Source organism: Chanos chanos, chromosome 6 (genome assembly GCF_902362185.1).
Source record: "Chanos chanos chromosome 6, fChaCha1.1, whole genome shotgun sequence".
Classification (NCBI taxonomy): Eukaryota; Metazoa; Chordata; class Actinopteri; order Gonorynchiformes; family Chanidae; genus Chanos; species Chanos chanos.
This window is the reverse complement of record NC_044500.1, coordinates 16922677-16941737: the sequence shown is the minus strand read 5'-3', so window position 1 is coordinate 16941737 and position 19061 is coordinate 16922677. Positions and strand designations below refer to the sequence as shown.

Genomic DNA, 19061 nt, shown 5'->3' with positions numbered 1-19061 from the left:
AAATGTTGGACTGGCCCGTGAGCAGTTGTCTACGCGAACAGAGAGCAAGAGAGAAAGGTTACTTACGTCAAAGGCCTCTCGCCGCAGCCCCTCCGTGTTCCTCAACCAGCAGCGACTCAGTTCGCTCAGCTCCAGGATGGGCTGCACCTTCAGGCGCACCGTATCCCCAGACTGACGGATCATCTCCACAATCTCGTCCCGGCTCTTGTTCTCCACGTTACGCCCATTGATTTCCACCAGCCGGTCTCCCGGCACGAGCCCCAGGGCAAGGTCTTTGGTGCCAGCACCCGGCTCGGCAAAGTGGACCACCCGTCGGTAGACACCACCATCCGTGCCACGGTCCAGCATTGTGGTCCGACGCAGGGAAAAGCCAAAATCTCCGGTGTTCCTACGCTGGAGCTCCAGCTCTCGAGGCTCGGGCATCTGAGGAGGCTTCACGGCGGGAAGGCGGAGGTCAGCTGGGAACACCTTGTCCACCACCTCGGGAATGTGCACCTTCTTCCCAGGAGGGAGCTGCTGTTGGAGGCTCTGCTTTCGCTGCGGGTCAAAGAGCTTGGCCTCCACCTGCGGAGAAGGGGCTGCCGAATTCTGCCCGGAAGGTGTGGAGCCCTCGGAGGGGCTCTCCTCCTTGCTCCTCTGGGAGAAGGAGAAACGCTTCAACATGTGACCCATCTGAGAGTTCTGCTTGGCCAGAGCACCAAACCTGGCCGCCCTCTCCTTCACCGAGCCACGGTGGCCATCCTGGCCGTAGTCGCCCTTAAGGTCATCACTGGAACTGGCCGCACTGAGCTGATCGGCATCCAGGACCATGCTGCTCCGATTGCTCAGGCCATCAGACTCAATGTCGGTAAGACTAAGCTCAGTGCTGCTGGCAACTTTAATGGGGATTGGATTGGATATCTCCAGTTTGTTTTTGGAGTCCCGTTTGGACCCTCGATTGAGGTTGAAGAAGCCTCGTCTCATGCTCATCTCTTCCAGGCTCCTCAGTTCTGCTGCGGACATCCTCTCCTTTTTATCTTTCTTTTCCTTCTTCTCTTTCCTCCCTCCATCCTTCTCTTTGTCCTTTTTCATCAAATTGAACATGTTTTGTTGCTCCAAAGAGAGTTGCCCTCTACCCTTGCTCCAATGTTTTCACATGTAAGGGATTTTTCCATACAGAGAGGGAGGTCTTTGTGATCAAGTCTCTTGGAAGTCAGAGTTCATTCACAGACCCTGAGGACGGAGTGGAAAAAAAGAACACCAGTTAATACACACAGAACAGCATGGCAATCAATATTCATAATTTCACTACTTCACATTACATGCAGAGAATTTACGGGATAGCTAAGGATGAGAAAGCAAGAAGTAATTCTCACTGAGCATGAGTGAAATAAGTGAAATAAATGGCAATGGCCAACATGTTTGGGCCAGAGGTGGATTCTGTTGTCCATCATACGCCATCACTGTACTGCAAGCTCCCTGTTCAACCAGTTCTGAACTAAGGAGGAATGATAGGACGCATCCACATCTCTTTCGTCTGGCATTTATTATCCACTTTTGCCTGTGAAAAGGTATCTAGGCAACGTCTAAGCTGAGTTCTGGAGCATGAGCTCACATTCAACCAAAACCTTCAGAACATTATGCAATGCCCCACTGTACCAAAACTCATAACCAAACAGCATAATCCTAAACACCAATATGGGCTAGCTCCCTTTTCACTCTCATAATCTGACTTTAACAGTGTAATTAGTGTTATTGTGAGGAGAAACAGGATTTAACTATGAAAGACAAGTTATGAAAGTCAAAGTCTTCTCTGGCAGACACCGGGGCCTCTAAATTCCATCTTGAACATTCTCAGTTCCCACCAGCGGGAGACCCCAACATCTAAACAAGACCCATTAACAGGAGGCCAAATTCTTCCCCAAAAGACAGGAAGCCAGGCTTTCCACAACTATAAATGGCTAGAGAGTCAATCTAAACGTTTAAAAAAAAAAAAAAAAAAAAACATGCCGGTGGAGCTCTTGGAATTAGTCTACACTTTTGAGACACATACGTTATAAGGTTAGATACAAAATGACACAGAGGGTTAAACAGGTTTTGTTAAGTATATCAGGACTGTCCATATATTCAATTTCAGAAACAAAATTAAAAACATATACTACAATATGCACAAGCCTCTGACTCAAGAAAAAAAACACCTCTCAGTATGGTACCCTACAAAGCTTTATCAGCAGAATGAGAAGAATAAACTTTGTGATGTTTCAGGTGCACAGTCATTCAAAGCTGAGATAATTCACTAGTCACAAGATGCGGCACATCTCTTTGCATGGTGTAAGGGTAAGGACAGGAGTGTGTGTCAGTGCAGCTCTGCTACGGATTTCTGACATTTCAAGAAATAGTTAGGAGGACACACCCTTATGGTTCCTTCAGGTACACTTGCAAGTTCCTGAGAAATAATCTTAAGAAAAGGTATGATGCAATTTTGTACGCGCTATAAAGTGACGGTACCATCTTGCCTCTTCAAAGACTCAGTGATAAATTACAAGAGGTCATTAGTTGAGATAATAATAGCCTTTCCATTTTCATATCAATGCAAACAACTGTTCTTGATGTCAGCTTAAGTTTTACAATGATTATGTGCAATTATAATAACCACTGGTGACATCATAAGACAAATCGAGGACACTGAGGCTTCCGCACTAATTTCAGTTATGCAGGTTAATTCCAACATTTAGCCCCACTTGATTACTTAAGGCATCACACTTGTTCTTTTAGTAAAGAAAACAAAAGCATCTCATGTGAATGTGAAAACTGGAGTACAACTTATTTTGAAGCTTTACAGAATCTTAAATTAATGTGTACCTCTCCTACAATAATAATAATATTTTTTATCATCAGTATTATTAATATTATTATTATTATTATTATTATTATATCTTATACAGCACTTTTCCAAACAAGGTTACAAAATGTTTTAAAAGGATTAAAACATTCCAAGATTTGAGGCAAATAAAATCAGGCAATTACAATAATAAACATAAAATGGAAATAAAGAATGAAATAAAATAGAAAATTACAACAGCAGAATCTATCAGGCAGAATATAGTACGGATATAATGGAGGATCAATTCATTAGTTTTCCAAAATGTACTGAGAAGCCATGCAGTGCAGTTAAAAGACTTTATACTTGATGCATAACTGATCTTTTTGGTGGTGGTATTGAAAGCATGTAACGTTTCTTTTGGCGTCTTTACATTCATTGGCAAATGAGCATTTACAGAGCTACCGCGGTTCGTTCATATACGCAAAGCTAACTCATGTCCAGCACACACATGCATCTTATGATACGCCTTGCCTCTTCACGCCTCACCTCTGCCTTGCCAAGGTATAACTAAAAACGTTACTTGTTAGCATCAAGCCAAAACACGCTGAATCATAATTACACCGACACAAAGGAAATGTCGCTCCGTGCAGTGGCTAATGTCCAGATGACCCTATTTAAGAAACAGCTGTAACAAAAAAGGGTAAACAGTGGCACTATCATCATAACACAGAACCCTATGCTTAACGTCTACAATCATGAGCTAAGCTGTTAGCTTGCTGTTTAGCCACAGCGACGTTTGGATAACGTGACGGGAGCACCCAAATATTGCGTTTTTCCCAGAAAAGCTCGTGTTATATCTAAATAATGCATCGAATATTTAGCAGTGTATGAACCTCCATACAGTCACTCATCTGTTAACAAGCTTGTTAGCATAAACGGCTGATGAGGGTCTTTTGCCCTCGTTATCCGACAGCAGCCTGGTGTTGATTCCCTCTAAATCATAACTGTCACGATTTTTTGCTGCTTGAAAACTTCAGAATATTGCGGCGTCTAAAATGCAGCCAAATTAAACCGTAGCCAGAATCTTCCTTTAAATTGTACTCAACTCACCGTTATCCGATATCCAGTTTCTTCGTAGAATGACACTATAGTGGCGTTGTCCCCTGTGAATGGGTGCAGTGAGCGCTTGAAGCCAGCTAAGGTTGGAAATATATGATTAGGTGGTCGGTTTCATTGGGCTACTTAGAACAAAAGGCAATCGAACAGTGATTCCTGCTGGTGGGATTTTGAAACTGCAGGGAGGACGAAAAGGTTGGATAAAAAAAGTGTTCGTTTAAAACAATGAAAAACAAAGTGTGGATTCTGCTATTGTCATTTTCGACACCTCTTGTAAATGATCATTTATTTCTTTTACATCCTTAGGGGATTATATTTCCTCATATTTGTAATCAAATTCAGAATGGATCTGGGTATTCTCTGCAATCAGGACATTTTTCATAGGATTTTTGTCGTAAGTTAGTCCAGGCACGAAAACGAACATTATCGTTTCGTTATTTTAGAATGACAATTAATTTGTCTCATGGTAGTGGCACGAACAAGTTTGTAGGTGTGGATTGTATGCGTGCGCCCTCCTGTGGGATTCTTAATGGTGTGTACGTGACAACTCCTTAAATGTAATTCTGTTACGTAGTCTGGTGAAAGGCCATTATTATTATTATTATTATCATTATTATTATTATTACCGTTGTTGTTGTTGTTTTTTTGTTGTTATAATAATAATTATTGTTGTTGTTGCTGTTGTTGTTGTTGTGATTATAATAATAATTATTATTACTAATATAGATTTTCTTTATCGGCACTTTCTGACGAGGGTCAGAAATGAGTGAAATCATGCAAAAAAAATGTTTATATTTTTCCATACTTACCTTCCTGCATAATTATGGTACGTCTGGTCAGTTATCGGCGCTACCCATGAGAAAACTGACGTTTCCATGTATCTTCTTGTCTTCCAGTATTTGTTTGTCTTGTTATTTGCTTGCCTACCTAAAATGTCTTGAAATGAGGAATACTCGTCCTGCAAAACACCAACCGAAACAGCAGGTGATGCCCTGGAGCACGATACAAACCCTATTGAGATTCCACCAGAGATTGCAAAAAAGAAAAAAAGACTAGATGGGTAACTGCCTTGAATTACACTGTGATCCCTCCGCACGCAGTAGGCTAAACAAAATTTATTTAACATAGATATAAATAAAAAAATGTGAATAAATCTGGTTGTGAATTTATTTATTTACTTATTACCCCCCCCCCCCCCCCCCCCCCCCCCCGCAGAAGAAATCTCCCGTATTTTGAAACCTAAATGTTGCCAGGTATGGACATTTACGACTTGTGTGTGCATTATAAACAAGGGGACGCTGGAAATGACTAGAGTAAGTTGTTCCTGAGGAGACGGTACTGACTGAAGAATTTTCCTCAAATTAAGTCATTTTGAAACATACGCTTTGGGTAAAATGCCTGTATTGCCTCGATCATTTTTGCAGTAATTTTGGATTCTATAAGGAATTGCTTTTGTAAAGGTCTCGTATTGAAGTCCTGATATTTAATACAGTAATTGACCCTATTAAACGTCTCTCGATTGCTAGTAATACAATAGCAAAAGTAACTTCCTCTCCCAACCGCCTTATATGGATATACTTCCGTATAACGTTTTTCGCTATGAGTTGTCTGTCTATGTCTTTGTGGTTCTACCTCACTCGGCAGCAGTACGTCATTGCGTCAACTCTGATGAATGTTGGGGAGTAGAGGGGGTGTCGGATCGGGATGAGGACTAAACATGAGATTATGACAAGGGGGTTGTGTTTATAATCCCTTCACCGGACCGTTCTCTCTCCTGAATTTGTTGTAGAAGGGTGTATGCGGGATAACTGTGTGAATACTGTCACCTCCGAAAGGTAGCGAGGGCAGTGAAAGTAGGAGGGGGGCTGTTGCTGGATTTAGAGAAGGAAAACAATATGGCCGCAGTGGAGCTAGAATGGATCCCAGAAACACTGTATAACACTGCTATATCAGCAGTAGTGGACAACTACAGTCGATCGCGGAGGGACATACGCTCCCTTCCTGAAAACATACAGTTTGATGTGTACTACAAGGTAGGAAGAATCACGTTTGAATCGAACAGTCAATAATCACTTAATTGCTGACAGACTTGAATAGCTGTTTAGCTAGCTAAACGTCAAGTTGTATAGTAATGTGAGAGGCAGGTTACCCAAAGCTAATATCGATAGCTACCGTCTAAGGAAGAAAAATAATGATTGTCCTGTTTGTGTTGTGTCAGTTGCTTGATAAACATTTTCAAGTTTTAGTTAAAATTGGAGCACAATCTGTTTCACGTAGTCTCCAGTTACGATACCAAGCATGTAACATGGTTAGTTACAAGCGGTAAGATAGCTACGGTTAGCCATCTAAATTACATCGCTAGGATAGCCAAGTTAGCTTATTAGGTGCGTTTAATTTAGCTAAGTTTGTAAATTATTTGATGAATATAAGACAATGTTTTGACCAGGTTTTCTGGCAAAGATTGAAATCTATCAGTACTTCATTTATTTAACTGTGCTATGCGACTGACAAGTAAATTCAGGTTTGATATGTTTTGATGCTAACTAGTTAGCTCACACCCCCTCTTCAATGACTAGAGAACTGAACTCGCTATCTTGCCCGTGGGCTCTTTCGATTAACCTCGTATCTGCTATCATGCTCTGATTGGGAAATGTTACTGAAACAATTAGATATTGTTAAGACTTGTGCCGTAGCAAACTATCCTATCATATACTCTATTCTGTCCAGCATTTGATACCTGAACGATACTTAAGTTAACTGGTTTGGCGTAAAAGATGAAGTGCTGGATATGACTATTTTCTGACTATTCATAAATCCTTCTGTGTTCTTTAATTCGTCATCCGATACACAAATTGAGACATCCATGACATCCGAAGATTAAGTTAATTATCACAGCTGAGAAACGTAAGAATCACAATGGCAATTGTCTGCAAACGTCACGCTTCGAAAGAAAGGTGAAAAGATTAGTGTTGTTATCTTTCAACAGTGGCTTGATGATGCTTTATCGTGTCTAGCTTTTTGCCACTCATATTGTCATGGTAAAGCAAATAGCGCATTGTGTTGTGCGGAACACAGAGAAAAGGTAATGGTTACATTGTTGACATATTTTCAGATGTGTGACCAGTTGGCCAGTCGCACGGAAATTGTTTACAGGATTCTGAATGTTTTAGTTTTTAGGCTATATTTAGATCACATTTGGACATATTTCTGTTTCCCCCTGCAATTATGTTTTTCCCCTGTTGTTTTGCCCACTTCTGGAATTCAGTCAAAGAGCCAAGAACTGGACTGAGTATCAGAATGAATTTAACTGAATTCCCTATAGGCTACTGTGGCAGCAGTGTCTGAAGTATAGTAAAAGTCATTAAATCTCAAAGCAGCATATGGGAGGGGATATGATTCCTTCAAAACAGAGGAACTCTCTCACTTCGATACTACATCCTTTTTGCCTACTCGCAAGGTTTTTATTTTTTTCTAGAACTGTTGGTCTCCCTTGGGAAAAGCTCATTTGACCCCTTTGTGTTACGCATACAAAGGGAATTATCAGTCTCACATTACTCCCTGTTTTCCAGCTTTACCAGCAGGGCCGGCTTTGCCAGCTGGGAGGAGAGTTCTGCGAGCTGGAGGTCTTTGCCAAAGTCCTCCGGGCCTCAGACAAAAGGTATTTAACAATGCTGACCAGCCCTGAACTCTATAACCCTATAGCCAAGCTGTATACTGCAGGGTATATGTATGTCATCTCATAATGAGTACTGTATTAATTGTGTGCGTGAGAGTGAGTGTGCATGTCTGCCTGGGCAGATGACTCCCGTTTCACATGACAGTGTATGTGGCTCAGTCTTCGTTGGTATCTTCACTAAAGCCAGGCAATAGTGTGTCATCCCACTTAATGCCACAAGTCACCCTTTATTTCCATAGCATTCTTATTACTATAGGTTGCTGATATCACAAGACCACTTAATGTTGAAATTAGAAAGTCATGCACAATTTATGGCTCCAGTAAATGGCGCTAGAGGCCCCAGAGCTGGGTGCATATGAATGTATTTAATATAGGAGACTAGAAGTGACCGTGTTTCTGTTTTTCCTCTTCTTTCTTCTACAGACACCTCTTGCACCACTGTTTCCAGGCCTTGATGGACCACGGTGTTAAAGTGGCTTCGGTCTTGGCTAACTCCTTCAGCCGCCGCTGCTCCTACATTGCCGAGTCAGACGCACACGTCAAAGAGAAAGCCATTCAGTTTGGCTTTGTTTTAGGTACGCCAGCACCGCCGCTGCTTTTCCCCTTTCACAGCTGCTCATAGAGGCCCTCCTACCTCCTCGGTGCCTCTTCAAGCCGCTTTTAAAGAGAGCGCATTATGAAATGTTTAATTAATTAAGCTGACTTTGGCTCTTAATGTGCAGTAGGAGGAATAATGGGCTCTCTTTTCCCCTCAGGTGGCTTTCTGTCAGACGCAGGTTGGTATGGAGATGCAGAGAAAGTCTTCCTGTCCTGTCTCCAGTTATGTACACTACATGATGAGGTTTTGCACTGGTACCGTGCTGTGGAGTGCTGTGTGAGGTTAGTCCATCAAATTAATGAGGCTTTCAAATTTTTGTTTATCTTGTGCTGACCCTCTGTCATGCTTCGATGTGCTTTGAGGACGATGCTTCATAAAATGCATCTTTTTTTTTTTTCTCGACAGGTTTTTAGAAACTCAATGAGTGACCTTTTCAGTAATGGGAATAATATGTCACATGATTCTGTAACAGAGATAGAATTTTGGGGTTTTTTTGCAGTCAGAGTAGAGAAGAGTCTCTAATGTTTTATATGCTCCTGGTCACACTAGGTTACTTCATGTACGCAATGGCAACTGCAAATACCACCTCGGAGAAGAGACTTTCAAACTGGCCCAGTCGTATATGGACAAACTAGCAAAACATGGTCACCAGGCAAATAAGGCTGCTCTGTATGGAGAGCTCTGCGCCCTTCTCTTTGCCAAAAGCCACTATGATGAGGTAAAGATTACACACTGATGCCAGTCTGTCCTTTTTTTTTTTTCCCTCTTTCACTGTGAGAGATGGCTATAGTGTGACTTGAATGTTACTGTGGGTCTCAGTGTGTGCTGTTTGTGTGTTTTTTAGGCGTACAGGTGGTGTATAGAGGCCATGAGGGAAATCACTGTTGGCTTGCCCGTTAAAGTGGTGGTTGATGTCCTAAGACAAGCGTCAAAGGTACTGTGGCCCAAGCTCTCATTACTGAAGTCAGATTAAGGTCAAGTAAAGACTTGAAGTATGCCAAGGTGCAAGTGAACGAGTGAGCTGTTCTTCCAATGGAGATGTCTTTACGGCAGCGTAGCTAATATTAAAATCAATGAGACAGGCTCTGTAAATAAACTGGTACCAAAGCGTGAGCAGAAGAAATATTAAAAATAAAACTCATAAGCTTGAGAGTGTGAAGCTGTTGAAAAAGATTTTTTTTTTTTTTTCCCGTTTAATCTTTGTAGGCCTGCGTTGTGAAACGAGAGTTCAGGAAAGCTGAGCAGCTGATAAAACATGCAGTATTTCTGGCACGGTGAGATGTCTGATGAACTCTTCTTTGTTCCTGCTAATTAATGCATTTGTCAAATTATGACGAGGCCTTCTTGTTTCAGATAAAAAAAAAAATACATTTTTAGCAGATTTTTAATTTATCGTTTCTCATTGCAGGGAACATTTTGGACACAAGCACCCGAAATATTCAGACACTCTGCTTGACTATGGATTTTACCTTCTAAATGTTGATAACATTTGTCAGTCTGTTGCCATTTATCAGGTGAGAGATGACACCATCTCAGTTAACTTAGTGTCCTTTAGTAAAAAGATAAACAGTATTGACTTAAGATAATCTTGTGACTTAACATTGTCTTTTGTTCCCAGACTGCTCTTGACATTCGGCAGTCTGTGTTTGGAGGGAAGAACATTCACGTGGCAACAGCTCATGAAGATCTTGCATATTCCTCCTACGTGCATCAGTACAGTTCTGGTAAATTCGACAATGCCCTGTGAGTACCCTTCTCTATTCCTGGATCTGCCAATTAGCCGCCAGGCCTTCGTTTCGAACTCATCATCGCTTAGTGTTCCACTGAGTTGTTTGTTGTCACAAAGAGGGATATGATTAAATTAATTGTAAGAGAGTTCGAATCAAAGCAAAAATGTCATAGATTTGATTGTAAGAAATGAAAATCATGAAAAAAACTAAATTTGATTTGTTTTAGACTCAGAACACTCAGCGCACAAACGTTGTTCTGTTTCTTGAGTCACTTTTTTGGAAATGAAGCATGGCATTTTGGCGCTCTGTGATCAAAACACATATTGGATTGAAAACACTGGGTCAGAATGTCCTTTAGGAACTATTTAGGAACATGTGAAGAATGGTGACACAAGACCACTGTTCTTCACATGGTTATTAAAATAAATATTTGAAAGGTCAGTTAGTTACACAAATATAATATTGCGCAAATAACACTAACCTTTTACTTAAAGTTGTCCCCTCTAAAAACAGGAACATATTTTCATGGAAGTGTTTGTGCTGCAGAATGTTCCGGTATTGTTAGAAATGCGGCGCTCTTACACAAGTCTTGTTCTTGTTGCTAGATTCCACGCAGAACGTGCCATAGACATCATAACTCACATTCTCCCAGAGGACCATCTGCTGCTGGCCTCGTCCAAAAGGGTGAAAGGTGAGCGAGATTCACGCACAACAGCTTTCATAACTCCTCAGATTAACAGCTGCTGTCTTCGTTCACTGAATAATCACATCACATGAGAAAAAAAAAACCCTTAGAAGTTTTAAAATATCATTGTCTTCAGATTGCCTGACAGGTAAAAAAAATAGCTGAGGATAACTGTATGAAATAAGAGTTATTAGGAAGACATAATAATTTTTGTTCTGTTGTAACGTTGGGTTTACCTCCTCTAGCCTTGATCCTGGAGGAGATCGCCATTGACTGCCATAATAAAGAGACAGAGGAGCGACTCCTGCAGGAGGCCCATGACTTGCATCTCTCCTCCCTCCAGCTGGCTAAAAAAGCCTTCGGAGAGTTCAACGTCCAGACGGCAAAACATTATGGCAACCTGGGACGCCTTTATCAGTCCATGCGAAAGTTCAAGGTCAGGGAAAGGCTCTACGTAGTCTCAAAGAGCCGTGTGTGTTTTCTTACTGATGACTCTTAGTGACTCTTCAGATTGTATCAGCGTAGATAGATTAGTGTGGTGTTTCGCTCTTTCAAGTAATCTGCCAGTTATGTAATTATGAATGTTGAAAATTTGAAGCAGTGGTTAAATTAGTCCTCAGAGATGCCTTTTGCCGCTAAGAAGATGAAGAAAAAGTGAAATAAAAGTATTGGTTGCTTTGCCAGCTACAGCTGTGAATGGAATCTACCAAAGGTTGGAGGCTTACTCTGAGTAATTGCTCTACTGTAAATCTCAACTACAGGAGGCAGAGGAGATGCACATCAAAGCAATCCAAATCAAGGAGCAGCTCCTCGGTCAGGAGGACTACGAGGTGGCTCTGTCCGTCGGCCACTTGGCCTCCCTCTACAACTACGACATGAACCAATACGAGGATGCTGAGCGACTCTACTTACGCTCCATAGCGATAGGTAACGCAGATACGAGCTCCAAATCGATGCTTCTCTCTCTGTCTCTCTCTCTCTCTGTCTCTCTCTCTCTCTCTCTCTCTCTCTCTCTCTCTCTCTCTCAGGCACCAGCTTGTCAAATCATTCTAATGCCTTTTTGTATCTTTCTGTTCTTTTCAGGTAAAAAACTGTTTGGAGAAGGTTACAGTGGACTTGAGTATGACTACAGGGGTCTGATCAAACTCTACAATTCAGTGGGCAACTACGAGAAGGTGTTTGAGTACCACAACATATTGTCCAATTGGAATCGTTTGAGGGACAGGCAGTTTGCCGTGGCGGATGCGCTGGAGGACGTCAACACCAGCCCTCAGGCCACGGACGAGGTGGTGCAGTCCTTCCTCATGTCCCAGAACCACGGGGCAGGCCGGTCCTGTTTGGGCTAAAAGAGCCGGGACATACACTCGTCAATTCTCATCAGCACACACTCTCCCATCTTCACTCAAACACGCCCTCTCTCTTTCACTCGGATCTATTCACGTCCGGTCCTTTCATCTGGAACTCGACCTGGCTTTTTAACGAGGAAAATCCTGAGCTATGATTGGACCCTGTTCTTGTGAGCTCAACTTTACCAGCAACAAACTTCGGCCCATTGAAAGGAGCCTGGACGAGAAAAGAGAGTACTTTTTTTCCCCCTTTCACACTGAAACACCATTGAAACAAAGCAACATTCTGTGTTTAGTAGGTTCACTTTTGTCTTGACTTCAAAGAGTGAGAAGATCTTTTGTTTCATGTAACTTCATAAAAAAAGAAAGGATTAAAAAAGAAGAAGAAGAAGAAGAGATATCAGTCCAGTATAGAGTTTCCCTCAATTAAATGTTCAACACCATGTACATTAGTTCTCTGCCCCTTTTTAGTTTTATTTTAGTTTTATTTTTTCAGGTGGTTTGGATTCAGTGGGGGGTTTTTTGTACCTGAATAAGAGTTGCTTCACTAACCATGGGAATTCAGTGTGTCTGTGTTCTTCCTGCATTTCTTCTTCTGTTTGTTTTTTTTTTGGAGTGGAACAAGTCCCTGAGTTACGGTCAGCAGCAGGGAGTGGTGTAATTGCCCAAACCCCCGAATGCTCTCCACTCTGCTTCTCTGTTCAGTAAATGAGTGAAGGAAAATCTCCATGCTTGACTTCATCCTAATGAAGACTGCAGTTTGACTGTTGCAAAAAAAAAAGAAAAAAAAAAGAAAGAAAAAGGTGAAAAAAAAAGAACTGTGCATCACCCTGCATTAAGGATTACTTCTGTGGTTTTCATGATGGGCTTGGACCATTAAGGATTGTGTTTTTCTTTTTTTTGTTTAAGTTTGCGAGTGTGAGTGTGCGTGTCATGAATGGAATCTGTGGACCAGTTAATTTACTGTTTCTGTAGATGCAAAGTTGTTTTGACTTCTTTCTTTTGTTTTTTTTTTTTTGTTTTTTGTTTTTTTTTTTTTAAATTCCTTTACATTTACTGACATAGCTTAATTTAAATGCCAATAATTTATATGCAAAAGTGTGCTATAACTTTAGTTCTAACAATTGCAAAATGGATGAGCCAAATTCTGAGTTAGACGTGAGACCACAGCAGGCTTCCGTTGCCAATCCAGGTGAATGAAGGGAAGAGGAGACAGTGCCGTCATGCTTGTCGTCTCTCAGAGCATGGCCTTAAAACACACTGACACACACACACACACAGCGCAAGATCATGAGGGTGAGGGTTGGCAGTCATAGAGACCTGCTATTGCAACCAGTCATCATTATCCTTTCAATTCTCCACTTAGAACTGCATTGATGAACAAGTCTGGCCCAGTGCCAACTGTCAGGGGACCTGTAAAAAAACAGAGGGAAAAAAAAGCTGACCATTGCACCTGTCTTTGTGAATGGACACCACAATTGTGTGGTGGGTTGTGTGAAGGTGTGTGTGTGTGTATATATATATATATATGTAGATTGAGAAAGAATAGTGTGATAGCAGCAGCGTTTCTCACTGTATAGTCAGATAGCAAAGTGACGTTGCTGCCTAGGTAATACCAGCAGGCCTGTGTGCTCTGACCCAGTATGACAGAACTGTCTCCCTTCCATCTGTACCTTTTCTCCGACGGATCCCACGTTCAAGAACAGAGACAATTTCAGCAAAACGTTGCTAAAAATTTGCCAGAATTTCATCTTAAACAGGATGAATCGATAATCTCAAAGTCATGTGAATTTTATACACACCATAACATATTCCAGTTTTCTCTGTTAAGAAACAAAAGACATGCCTCATTGGGTTATATGCTACACTAATATGTAGTCAATATAATATTTATATATATATATATCTCACACATCTCTCTTCAGTGGTAGTGCACCATATTGTCTCTAATCCTGAAGCCACGTCCTCTCTCTCTCTCTCTTTTTTTTTTTTTTGTTATTTTAATTTGAATGAAGTCGAGGTTGAGCCTTGCCTCGGTCTCACCGCAGTGACAGAGTCCTTATTCAGAACGTGCTGGATGTCTATCCCAGCATGCAGTGCTGCGTGTGCTGTTTGATCCTCAGCAGCGTTGGCAGCGCCAGCCCCAGCTCTAGCTGAAGTCTAAGCCTTAGCCTTAAAGGACGCTCAGCGGTTGGTGCTCTGCTTCGTCTGCCTTTCTTTCTTTTTTTCTTTTTTCTTTTTTTTTTATTGCAGCTGCCGCTACTAGCTACATCTAAGCCCTCTTCTTTCATTGCACCGACCGTTCAGCTGCAGCGCAGGTTCTGTTAGCGACACGCTAGGAGTAGACATCGTCTTGAAGTCATCTAGGAATTGTCTTAATTTTGTGAGGGAAAGGACGTTGAAGCCAGGCGTGCTTGTTTCATTTTCCCCCTCTGTGAGGCAGTTATGTCTGATGAAGGGGTGAAAACACTTATTGCTGGCCATGGCAAACAGACGACAGAAAGGGAATTACCACAGTGAGTGTAGGTTGGTAAAGCCAATTGGTTGTCCAGACAGAAAAAAACAGGTGAAGCATCATAACTAAAACAAACGTGTTGTGAATTTGAAAAACTATTTAAGTGCATTACCAGTTTATTGATGGAATGAAAATGTTACTTGTATGCTTCAGCAGGTCAGATATGATGTGTATCAAAAGGCAAATGAAACACTTTGAGAAATCTTTTATTTTAGTATTTTAGATTTTGTTCTTGGGGGGAGGGGGGGCGTAGTATAGTTTTGCCCAATCAGTTGACAGACTGATTCATTCATTTTGTGTTTTGTTAAATAAGTAAAGAAATGATCCCATTGCTCAAAAAGAAAACATGGCACTCCAGTCGTGTGCTTTTTGTTTTTAATGAATGATACTCAGCAATGTAGCTCTGAATGCTTATGTTTTCGAATGTTGACTTAAGGGCTCTATTGTGAACCTCAAGTGGAGTTTTTACTTTACTTTCCCAGTTGTTTCACAGTTTAATGTAATAGTTGGTTATGCCCCTTATGAAAGTATGGATTTAGATTTTTTTTTTTTTGGGTTATGTGCGCTGTGAATGAAGCTTTAGACATATGATCGTATGGGAAGGGGCAGTGGGCAGAGATGTTGGTTAATCCAGAGCCGTTTCAGCGAAGAAGAGCTGCAGTTCTCCAACAAAAGGTGCTTTAAAAACTTTTGGGTCAACGTTGTCTTATTCAGAAGACAACTGTACTATTTTATTGCATGCTTAAATGATTATGTGTATGTAAATAAAGATACATAGAAACAAAATTGATATTGTAATGTTCAGCTCCATAGTAACAGACACTGAGAGGATCAGAAACTTTTTTTTATATTTTAAATAGATGTCACCCAAACCTTGGCATGTGATTGGTTGAGAGGGGAGGTGAATTTTTTTTGTGCCTCTGATGTTAAAGATGAAACATGAAAATACACAGATGGACTGAGCTCATTGTAGAAAAAAAATAACTTTGATGAACACGTGGGATGTTTTTGCTTATTGCTGAAGATTGAATATCAATGCTGCATCTGATACTATGGAAGTAACCCATAAGACTGAGTGGAGTACTCAGTCACAGTCAATGCTGAGTGTTTGACATAGATGGAGAATGCCCACTGCATGTGTTAAATGTGGAAACTTGGGATATATGGATGCACTGGACCCTTTCTGGTTACCATGGAAAAAAAGAGAGTGGCCTTAGTTAATTATATTAATTGGACATCTTCCTTAACTTTAATCATTTGAGCATTCATTTCTTATATTCCGTACCCTAAGTACACAAACACATAATGGTTGCATTTTAGTCAGTGTGCTGTTTCTGTTTTTTTTTTTTTTTGTCTCATGCCTGCTTTACTGTGGTGCGTGGGCACTTGCAGAGGGAGGAAGAGAGTTTTATGGTTTAAAAAAAAAAAAAAAAACAGGAAAAAAAACATACGAATTATAAATGCTCTTATCGGAGGGTTTTAGGAAAAAATGAGATTTTATCATCACTCCTGTATTTTTGTACGTGTATCTTTTTAAGTACTGAGGATGTGGTCCCTGATCACATCTAATGGGGGGGGGGGGGGGGGGATTGAAGGAAAATGTTCGTGTCATTGCTCATGGAGAGACACTGACCGTCATTCACGGTCTCCTGGACATTTCCATCACTGCTGCTGCAGTGAATCTGTGCTTGGGGACGAGACAAGGCATCTTCATCAACGGTTCGGTCATTGGCACGCACGAGTGTGTAAAACTATAGATTCTGTTCAAATCCGATTTTCGGTAGGGTCTGCTGTGCATTGTACATTTGTAACCATCAAACTATATTAAGCTCATTTGTATCCATGGCTGTGATCATCTGTAACTACTTCCGATGGAACAATATACAGCTGATGTACCGTAGATTCTATAGACTATGACTGTTCTTTCTGACACACTGACCGGAGCAATATTCCTTTTTTTTTTTAAACATTAAAACACTTTGTTTTTGTCGTTATTTGTTTATTCTCACACCTTTATGAAGAGATAGTGTTAATGTACTAAATGCACATATGGAGCACCCAATGCAATAGAAACAAAAGCCATCCTGAAAACATACCTCTTTTCTGTGGATAGGTTACTGAACCAAAAGCAGTGATGTTCTATGGAGTGCATTTAATTCATACTAGTATATTAATTAATCTATTTTGTGTATAAATACTATACCATGTTCTACAATATAAACAAACAAACAATAACAACAAGAAAATAAATGGTTCAGATTTACTCACGTGTCCATATTTTAAACAATCCTTTGTACAACCCTGTCACCAAGAATAAATATGACTTTAAATATAAGGCTAACATCAATACATTTGTCAATATATCCCTTTATGTTTTATAAATAGCACACATCATTTCTACATTTATAGTGCAAAAGAAAATCAGCATTGCTCACTTCAAGTACAAAACTAAATTGCAATTATTTACATGCATAAAATAACAGCTCAGTTTCTTACATTCTTCCCTTTAAGTTACTAGAATATTTTGGCTGCCATTTATTACATTACATGCAGTAAAATTTCTAGTCCAGTCCAACTCTCTATTAAGTGTCCTCAATATGTAGGTATTTACCTCATAACCTCGTGGCATAAGACCCATTGATCTCTCATATACACACATACACACACACAGTCCTACAGCTCATACTAATGACCCAATGGTAATTAAAAGCTGCACAATAGCATATTTACATAGTAAGTGTAAGTGCAATGTAGTTATTATGTAAGTATAGAGGTATTAGGGACATTTAATGTAAAGAGGGACTGTAAGCCTCAAGTGGGCTGTCCAATTGTAGGCCTCATGTAACAATTTTCCTTACTGCAGAGGAAAAAGCAAATCAGCTTGTCCACACTCATTGCCACACATTTAAGCTGATTATACCTTTTTGTTCTTTACATGAGTTTCTCTGACAAAGTGCTGACAAACAGTAGTCAAACATCAAGTTCATTTCCCTCCTGATCATCCATTTTCAAATTCCCTGTAGCTCAGATATATTATATTAGCAGCACTTTTAAAAATGCAATTTTGGTATAAAATTTAAATTCAGCTGACAGTTCTTTGTGATTTGCCAGCCTAATAAAAGGCTTTGGAGTGTTCCTGACGTTCCCTCAGTCGTTCTTCTCAGCATCCTCACTAGAAGTTAAATATCTTACATGATTCACTATACACCACATCTGAAAGAGAAAGAAAGACAAGCAATAAGTAATACAGAAGTGGTGCAAGTTTGCTCACCAAATAGATTCTGCCATAGAAACAACATGGTCTGTGACCAGCTGAGTAGAACCTCACCTCCACAGACAAGCACAGCAGTCTGCCTGCAGCCAGAACCAAAATGCCCAGGCTCTGCAGCCAGAGGGGCAGGCAAAGAGAGTGTGTGAGTACGCCACGCTGGTAACCATACACCCACAGAGGCAGCACATGTAGACCACTCACAACAAGTGTTCCCAAAGGCGTTTTAAACCCTACTGACACACAGAACATCTGCAAGTCACCTGCGGTTTCAATGTAACGCTCTCACAAGAATTTTACTTGACATATTTATTACATTACTTCACCACTAATTTATGTAAATAAGAATAGAAGGACAATAATCACTATCTGTAACGGATGGGTTGTAGTGCGTTATGTATTTACTGTGATGATAATCATTTTGACTGACATACCGTTTGCCATCACTGCTTGCACCCAGACAGGACTCTCTGTGAAACTGCTTTTCCATTGGGCACCTCTTGCATTGTGATTACACACAAACACACACCACTCCACAGAGGCTACCAGCCAGCCCCACTAAAATGACACAGGGTACATCAGTCATTTCTTCAATCCAAACTCAAAGACAAAGACTTCAAATCAGTCACCAACTGGCAGGCCATGTCCCTTACGTCAAACAGCATGTTCCAAAGCATGCTCCGTCCAAAATTGTCTACAACTACATCCAACCAAGCTCCAAACCTGGAGGTCTGCTTGAGTTGTCGTGCTATCCAGCCATCCACTCCTAAAATCAAGACAGAACATAGTGAGACAAAACTCTTTGCTTCACAGCCAGTCCCAGGGAAAAAAGGAACAGACAATCCATGATTCAAAACCCGAAGAAAATAAATAGTACTGTTTTAAAGCGAATTTTCTTCTGTTCTTTTGTATTTATGTATCTCTGACTGTGTATTTATTCAGGAACATGCTTACTTGGATTGCAGGTCTTAATATTAGTAAAGAAAAATGTGAATACATTACCATCTAATATAACGGAGATAAAATAAACTGGAACAAAAATTTCCGGACTGTTGAAGGCACTCCAGGCGCTTAAGACCAGAAGGATTCGGATATAACCTTTGAAAGAGAATGAAGGTGAATACTAACTAATGTAATCATACAGCGCTTATCGTTATGTCGAAAAATGCCATTGCTGATTGCTATGATAACTGAACAACACATTGTGGTTTTTCTCACTTACCAATAATATTGGGAATGTACATTAAAATATGTAGTCCCATTTCGGCTGTCAAGGATTTCCCTTTATCATACACAACACGATAAAATCCAATAGACCTCTAAT

At 40.6% G+C, this 19061-nt stretch overlaps 3 protein-coding genes across 3 annotated transcripts in view; 1 reads left to right on the top strand and 2 right to left on the bottom strand.

Moving 5' to 3' along the window:
* The window catches only part of myo18ab (myosin XVIIIA b), an 85550-nt gene extending 81585 nt beyond the window's left edge, over positions 1-3965 (bottom strand). Inside the window, exons 1-2 of the mRNA XM_030776907.1 lie at positions 3914-3965; positions 67-1212 (exon numbers count right to left, since the gene is read on the bottom strand). Of these exons, the coding sequence (XP_030632767.1) occupies positions 67-1083 (1017 nt within the window). The 5' untranslated portion in view covers positions 1084-1212; positions 3914-3965. The remainder of the gene's footprint in view (positions 1-66; positions 1213-3913) is intronic.
* A 1849-nt stretch (positions 3966-5814) lies between these two features.
* Positions 5815-12400, top strand: appbp2 (amyloid beta precursor protein (cytoplasmic tail) binding protein 2). The gene is made up of 13 exons (XM_030777441.1): positions 5815-5952; positions 7489-7577; positions 8019-8170; positions 8351-8474; positions 8743-8911; positions 9038-9127; positions 9400-9467; positions 9602-9707; positions 9812-9936; positions 10529-10614; positions 10854-11044; positions 11370-11535; positions 11692-12400. Exons 1-13 carry the CDS (start codon positions 5815-5817, stop codon positions 11952-11954), a joined length of 1767 nt encoding a protein of 588 aa, XP_030633301.1. The 3' UTR covers positions 11955-12400.
* A 5216-nt stretch (positions 12401-17616) lies between these two features.
* On the bottom strand, positions 17617-19005 carry LOC115815152 (CDP-diacylglycerol--inositol 3-phosphatidyltransferase). The gene is made up of 6 exons (XM_030778117.1): positions 18960-19005; positions 18740-18835; positions 18391-18503; positions 18194-18295; positions 17798-17851; positions 17617-17682 (listed from the first exon to the last, which is right to left on the bottom strand). The coding sequence occupies exons 1-6, from the start codon at positions 18997-18999 to the stop codon at positions 17617-17619; spliced, it is 471 nt and encodes a 156-aa protein (XP_030633977.1). The 5' UTR covers positions 19000-19005.
* Between the last annotated feature and the right edge of the window lie 56 nt (positions 19006-19061).